Source organism: Salvia hispanica, chromosome 3 (assembly GCF_029641045.1).
Source record: "Salvia hispanica isolate PSC_SH4W2 chromosome 3, Shi_PSC_v1, whole genome shotgun sequence".
Classification (NCBI taxonomy): domain Eukaryota; kingdom Viridiplantae; phylum Streptophyta; class Magnoliopsida; order Lamiales; family Lamiaceae; genus Salvia; species Salvia hispanica.
Window position 1 is genome coordinate 28,196,622 of NC_142694.1, and position 8,027 is coordinate 28,204,648.

General features: G+C 33.0%; 2 protein-coding genes across 3 annotated transcripts; one reads left to right on the forward strand and one right to left on the reverse strand.

Moving 5' to 3' along the window:
- The first annotated feature begins 3,283 nt into the window (after positions 1–3,283).
- On the forward strand, positions 3,284–5,012 carry LOC125213281 (uncharacterized). 2 transcript variants are annotated; one of them, XM_048113733.2, is made up of 6 exons: positions 3,284–3,443; positions 3,521–3,579; positions 3,667–3,827; positions 4,436–4,497; positions 4,576–4,645; positions 4,718–5,012. In XM_048113733.2, the coding sequence occupies exons 1-6, from the start codon at positions 3,362–3,364 to the stop codon at positions 4,800–4,802; spliced, it is 519 nt and encodes a 172-aa protein (XP_047969690.1). In that variant the 5' UTR covers positions 3,284–3,361; the 3' UTR covers positions 4,803–5,012. The 2 variants fall into 2 exon arrangements, with proteins under 2 accessions (XP_047969690.1, XP_047969691.1); XM_048113734.2 differs by having other exon boundaries at positions 3,673–3,827.
- Positions 5,013–5,133: 121 nt separating this feature from the next.
- LOC125213279 (8-hydroxygeraniol dehydrogenase-like) lies at positions 5,134–6,773 on the reverse strand. The gene is made up of 5 exons (XM_048113731.2): positions 6,611–6,773; positions 6,375–6,488; positions 5,786–6,299; positions 5,546–5,699; positions 5,134–5,462 (listed from the first exon to the last, which is right to left on the reverse strand). The coding sequence occupies exons 1-5, from the start codon at positions 6,706–6,708 to the stop codon at positions 5,260–5,262; spliced, it is 1,083 nt and encodes a 360-aa protein (XP_047969688.1). The 5' UTR covers positions 6,709–6,773; the 3' UTR covers positions 5,134–5,259.
- Positions 6,774–8,027: the final 1,254 nt, after the last annotated feature.

Sequence of the window (8,027 nt, forward strand, 5' to 3'; positions counted from 1 at the left end):
TAATTGAAACTTTTACACTATTAATACGGTAAACAATAATAACAAGATTTTTTTAGCAATATTCATTCATATATTTGTAAATTTATTAGTTATTATTTGCTAAAAAAACATAATTTATTATAATATGGTCAGCTTGCTGATTCTTTTTTAATTTTCTTATGGAAAAATATTTGCAAAATAAAATAGAGAGTGTGTGTGTGATCAGATTTTCTAGACACTAATACGACACACGCCAACATATCTCTACTCAACATCTATAGCTCTACTCAATATTTGCAAGGAGTGTCGGCTGATTCAAACTATCAAGAACTACAATACACAAATTATGGCCGGCTGATTCATGAACCTCCAAATAATATAAAGGACTATTATGCAATATTTAAAACTTTTTTTGCAGTAGATACTCAATTTTGGTGTTCACTTCAAATTTGGTGTTGTTTGATTAAAAAACCCAAAAATGGGTATGGGTATGGGTATGGAGTATGGTTAGAGCATATTTTTACACCAAAAATGAGATTTGGTGTATGGTTGGAGGTGGTCTAATGCTAATCTTTATTTTTATTAATTGTTGATTTTTACGTGGGTTCACGTCTATGAAAGTTTTAACAATATTTTATATGGATTCCGCTAGGAGCTAGCTGTTATAAGGGTTCTATTTGAAATAATTAAAATTTTATTAAATAAAAGTGTTTGCTTTATAAATATCTTAGTTGAAAAAAAAAAGACACTGGAAATCAAACCATTTAACTACTTTGTCAAAACAGGAATTTGTCCAACTGTGTGGACACAGTGTGTGAAAGTATATATAGGTATTCGAACTAGTGACAAAATAAAAAATTTAAATAAATCGACACTGAAATTTAAAAACATAATAATATTATTAAATTATTCAATTTTACATACTATAATGTTTATACAAATTTTATGATACCCAAAAGAAATGATGGAATAGTAACAGTTTTTGACTAATCATCATGTCTAGAAGCAATCGAAAATAATCTCATTTTAATTTTTTTAAAACAATTTCTCACTGAATATATAAAATTAAAATTTCATTCATCTATTCTTCTTCCATTCTAGATTTCGCAGATTTGTCTTATGAATTTAACAAAGAAAAAGTCAAAAAACTCTCACCAATCTTCATTAATATTTAAAGAATTCAACTTTATTACTGTTACCTATGTAATTAATCGGCCTTGATTGAAATATTACTATATAAGATTTCTTAAATTATATTCATTCCTATTACTATAATATATTCCACAGTTGCTAGTCTGCTAGTTTTCAAATTTCTATATAATTCAAATACTAGCTAGCCTGCTACATAGTTTTAATCACAAATTGTAATTTGTTTCAAAAGTCCCAAATTGTTATTATAAAACATGGAAATCTGAATTGGATATTCATTATATATAAGTATACATAACCAAAATGCCAGCCCAATAATAAAAATTATTGGGCCAAAACTAATGGTCTTCTCTTTCTCGACTATAAAAATTATATAAAAAATATATCAATAATTGTATTATTGTGATTGATGAGGAGGTGTAATAGGAAAAATGGTTAATATCCAGAAATATAGAACACGAAAAGAGTGAAAAAATCATGAAAATATATGCTTTTCAGTATTTTGTAGGAGTACCAATTTCAAGTAAATGCATTCACCCAACCAAGCCTAACGTTGTTGTATTGTATAGGTGTCAACTGTATGTATTGCCAATTGCCAAATCATATGGACCATATCGACTATCCTATGTAACTCAACCTCAAAATTTGGTAGAAATTAAAACACGTAACCGTTTGAATTGTGCCTTTCAATTAATTTGGCCACTCTAGGGCGGAAGGATTTTTTCTAAACATTTTTTTCGAGGAAGATTCCTTTACAATGTTTACTGAATACATATTCCTATTTTATTTATTTGATTGTTTGCCAAATTTTTACTAATTGAGTAGCGTTTCACCTTCGAATACTTCAATCAATTAACATGATTCAACATTTACTGGGGAATTTTTTTATTATTAAAAGATGTATTTAAAAACAATTCACAAAAACTTTTAAACCTGTCCTAAATGAATCCATCCAAATTTGCAAAAAATTTAGAACTAAAATTATTTCCATTTGGAGTATAAATTTTACCGGAACAACATTAATTTGTTTATTCAATTCTATAATAAATATAGGACCTAACTAGTGCGAATTCAATTTTAATCCAGATACTGCGTTGTACGTGTCTATATTGAGTGAATTACAATTTACACCACATGTTTGGCATCATTATATTTTATTCTAATTAATATTTTTATATTATGTTACTCATATAGAGTAAATAGCATTATCATAAGTAAATGATTAAGAAGGATATAAAACTGAGGTAAAATTTAAATAACTAGTAGGAGTACTACTTTTGAATCGTAGACACGCCTAATCAATCTGGTATAATTACATAGCAAGTTGACTACTGACTATCAATTCTAACTTTTCAAATCAGTATAGATTAAGATTCCACATACACATTGAAAATTCCTGCCAATATGAATTATTGACCATTTTAACAATTTTAACAATTTAAACGTGTCGTTTATAAAGCTCTTTTCAAATTACAGTTGAATTCGATGCATCCCTCACTTATATAGTTGGAGAATTATTGGGTGCCTTAATTGAAAATGTATGTACATTGCCATACCTTGCATTATGATTGCTTTTCTTTTAGCGAACTACATAAATATTGCAGGTCGCACATTCACAATCATGGAATAATTGCTTTTCTTTTAGTGAATTACATAAATACAATCACAAATTTGCAGATCACACATTCACGGTCTCTAAAAAAAATTTCATAAGAAGGCTCTAAGCTTTAACCTTTACATATTTTAAGACTTTTTTGGACCATAATACCCTCACCCCATAAAGTAATTAATAATACTCCATCCGTTCACGAAAAATAGATAAAGCACATTTGCCATTTTAATTGTCCACGAGAAATAGAACACATGAAAGTTTTCAACGAACTTCTCGTCACGTTTATACAATATGCGTAAATGAACTTGGTTACATCAAAGAGTGTATAACTTGTAGTACTGCAATTGATCGATTTGTTTTTGAAGAGAGAGAGTTGTAGTGGAAACGTCAAATATAAATGTGGCAAAGTTTCACGTGGTTGAGTTTATGTGGAGCTTCTTTATCTTTTTATCATATTCATTGGTTCATCTCAGCACGTGTTTTTCACTTTGATTAAAGATAACCATTCATTGCCTAGACAAGCCCCCACACCCACCCTAATATGTCCATTATTAATATTTGTATTTCTTCTTTTCTAGCTTTTCATTTCTCTCTCACTTCCTTCTTCCTCATTTCTAAATCATGGAGATAGATTTTCTGGGTTTGAATTCTCCCAACTACAAATTGGAGCAGGGGACTCTCAAGAATCCAATCTTAGATACAGGTACTTTTCAAATTCATTTTAAATTTACTGGATTTTATGGAATTAAATTAACATACTCCCTACTCTTGATTTTCCAGCTGGAGGTGTTGAGATATCTTTGTCTCTCAGTACAAGTTCTTCCCTCAATTTCTCCGATGTGTGTTTTCCCACTCTTTTCATTTTCATTTTCATTTTCCTGTGATTTTGTAATTCAGATTGGAGGCTTATGAATTTGTTTTTGTAGTTACAGAAGAAGAAATGGGAATATTCAGCTTGTGATGAGATGCTATCTTCTTCCTACTCTCAGGAGAACCCAGGCCTAATTGTGGTTGCGCCGCCTGCTTTCCGCCCTCCTGCCGCCGCCGGATTTCTCTACGACCTCAATGATGCCACCCCCAATTTAAGGTCCCCAATCTAATCCAATATCTTGGGAGATCTATCTTTTTTTCTTTATAGGCAAATGAATATAAATTTAAAGGTAACTTTAAAATCCGAGATCTATGTTAATATATATAATCCTTTCGACCTAATAAATATAAAATATTTGATTTCTAACACAAGATTTGATGTCGTTTTGTTAGTTAATGAGAAGAAATAATAAAATAATAAAATATAGAGATTTGTTGTTTTATTTTTAATAGGACGATAAAAAAATGAAAAAGTTTTTAACTACGGAACTACTAAACTTTTTTCAATGATAAGACTCATGTAATACTATGATTATTTCACGAGCTCGGCAAAAGCAAAGGTTATGAAGCTTATTTCCCAATCGAATTAAGTAAGTATGGCGAAGTGACATTTAGCAAACAATAATCTCTTCAATATGTCAACATTAACCTATAAAATATCGAAGGCCAGCCATGTTACTCACATGTCTATCATTATCGACATTAAAAGATCTATCCATATATTTCCGTATATCCGTGTTAACTATGCAATTTTATAATAATAAAATGATGAATCACATGTTTGATAGGGCAGAAACTTATTGTTGGAAATATTACTTTTTGTAGGGACATATCTCTGTCGGCTGAAACTAATGTCTACATTGCATCCACCGGCAGCTCTACAGTAGGTACGTGATTTCGACATAGGACAACTGGTTTTTTATTTACACATATTTCAGTGCTGATTTGTAATGGTGACGGTGTAGGTCATACTCCAACGGTGGCAATGGCTCGACGAGCAACCTTGGCCAGATTCTTGGAGAAGCGGTTGCACAGGTAAAACTCGATTTCATATCTACTTAGCTTAGCCTATGTCAGATCTTGATTCTTATCACATCAATTTAACAGAATGAATCAAGCTAGAGCATCTCACTTGATGAGGAGTGCCACCACCATCAACAACAAGAAGAGCAACGACCTGAAAACAAGATGATGAATAATCCCCCTCGCTCTAGTTATAATATATATTCATTAATATTCATATCCAAGATTTGCTTATAGAATAGAGCAAGTAATACCAAGAATAAGCAGGCAGTCATTCATTCTTATATGTAGTAGATAGCCTCCACAACTTGGGTTTTAATGATGTATTTATTGTTTACATTCAGTATCATTATTCATACACTTTAACTACTTATTATAATCCAAATTAGTAGTACTATAATTTGTACACACCAAAGATTGCACTTTCAAATCATTCTCAAGCAATCAGCTTTTAATTTCTCCTGCAAACTACTACTAGTAGTATATTTCTGCAATGAATCTCCGACTTGAAAGAGAGTATTTTATTGAAGTACATATGCGTAAACAAACATGAACAGAATCAAAAGACAATCGACACAGTCATAATATGAACGAATGAGCGAAAATAACATGCAACACTGAGTGGCTCAGGCTTGTTGGAGAGTGTTGGCAACATCTATCACAAAGCGATACTTCACATCAGCTTTGGCCAACCGCTCCAATGCAGTGTTAACATAGTCAGCTGAAATTAGTTCAATATCTGCTTTTATGTTGTGCTTGGCTGCAAAATCAATCATTTCTTGAGTCTCTTTCATCCCTCCAATCCCACTCCCAGAAATCATCTTTCTCCCTGCAACAATATTCATCCAATTAAGCAAATAATTCATTGTAATAGATATATGAGAGAAGAAATATTATGTAAGGGTTTTGCACCTGCAAGAAGAGGAAAAACCGGCAGCTCAAGAGGCTTATCTGGGGCACCAACCATGATGAGCTTTCCATGAGCCTTGAGTAGGCCAATGAGTGGCATCAAAGGATGATAAGCCGATACAGTATCCACAATACCGTCCATTGTTCCCATAGCACCCTATTATTAGTACCCGAAAATTGATTTAGTCTTGATGAATAAGTTCGTGAAGATGCTCAATAAAAATAAAAGTGATTGTATTGTACCTGCATTTCATCATCATTTTTACTAATCAAGAAAGAATCGGCACCCAAGTTTGAGAGTGCTTCCTCCTTCTTGTTAGGAGAGGTGCTAATGACGGTGACCTTAGCACCGAAGGCCTTGGCAAATTTAACAGCAACATGGCCGAGTCCACCCAAACCCACAACTCCGATGTGCATCCCGGGTTTGTCCAATCCAAAGTATCTCATGGGGCTGTAGGTGGTGATGCCGGCACATAGAAGAGGGGCAGCTGCATCCAATGGCATGTTGTCGGGAATACGAACAATGAAATGCTCGTCGGCAACCATGATATCAGAGTAACCACCGTATGTGATGGTTCCATCAGAGTACGGTGCACTGTAAGTGGGGATGATCTTGGGGCAGTAATTCTCAAGATCATCTTTGCAGCTCTCGCATGATCGACACGATCCGACCATGCATCCCACACCAACTTTGTCTCCTACTCTCACCTTCTCCACCTTCTTCCCTACCTCTGTCACTACTCCCACAATCTCATGCCTGTCATTTTAATTCGCATTATATATTAGTCAAGAAAATGTTTTATAAGAAATAAAGAAAGAAAGGGAAACTCACCCGGGGACGAGAGGATACTGAGAGATGCCCCATTCGTTCTTGAGGTAATGAAGATCGGAGTGGCAGATCCCACAATACAACACTTTGAACTGTACGTCTTCGTCGCCAGTAGCCCTGAAAAATACGCCACGGATATCGATGTTTTAGTTAAAATCGATTGCCAGAATAAAAGAAATGAGTTGTATTTTAGGATATAGTACAAGAATGAGCAGCATGAGAGAGGAGAGGAAAAGCACCTTCTGGAGAATTTGAAGGGAGAGAGATGGCCAGATGAGTCTGTAGCAGCCAATCCTAAGGCTTTCACAGGGTGCTCTGTTTCATATGATTTCGCCATTTAACACAAATGAATTGTTTATGGTGATTGAACAATGTAGAAAATTGAGAGAATGAAATGAGTGAGTGAATGATGCTTTGGCATAATGTTTAAAGACTATTTATAAGGAAAAGAGTTGAAGAGATGATGATGTATCAGCTGAGCGCAGAGGCATTTGAATGTAATGAGATTGGTCAATAAACACAACTCAATTTCATGCAATTCTTTACTAGAAAATTATTCTATTCACCAACTGTTCTTATAAAAGTCATCACAAATGCACATTCTCTCCAATCTCAGACTTGAATTTCTATTTCTTCTAGGCGTTTTGAAGTTAAATTATCTGTGAATATATCAAAATATTCACAGATTACTATTTAATTCAATATATCTGACTTTGTGGCGCATATTTGAGTTGAATAATGATAACTTTTGAATTGAACAATAAGAAATAGAAAAGTCAGCAGTAGTAATTCCACTATCAACCGGAACTTTTTTGACCTACATAATAATATTATCTACCCATTTTATAAGCAATGCGAAAAGCTTCAGATAGGTACCTTCAACCATTTTCAACCCATCGTTTTAAGCTGAACATTTTCGTTGCATGCGATGGGGCCAGGAGGGCCCTTGGGCCCCAGCCATTTGAACATTTACTATACATAATATATATATGCAGGGTTAATAATATTAGTAGCCAGCCTAGTTGGTGTGAATATGAGCCTTTCATTTGTGAGATACAGGATTGTATTTTATTCTCCAATGCCTATCTTTTGGATTCATATAATGACTAGTTTTCACTCTAGTGATTTTTCATAAACTATTTAAATATGTATTATAAAAAATAATTCTATAAATATGTAAATATATAATATAATCCTTGTAAAATTAATATCAATGTTATGCTCTTCAAAAAAATATTCATATTTTTCTCACAATCTATTTCTCACACACGACTTTTTCTATAGTGCTTATGTTTGAGTTGTTTCCGAACACTAAACATACTCAATAAATTTTAAAACTCTCTCCATTCATGAAAAAAGTCTCATTTTGTCATTTTGGGATGTTCATAAAAATAGTTCCATTTATAAAAATGGAAAATTTTCATCCCATACTTTATCTCTTTTTCCCGCATTTGTCTTAATTTACCCATATTTTTATACATTTTTTCTCTTATTTTACCAAGGTCTCATTAAAACTCGTGTCATCTACAAATAAGTCTATTTATTGCGAACCGAGGGAGTAGTTGTTTGGGCCCATTAAAAGTCTGGCTCCGCCACTGATTGCATGAGCGTTTTCTTTTTCTACTAAACAAAATAGATTTCAACTTACAAATACGA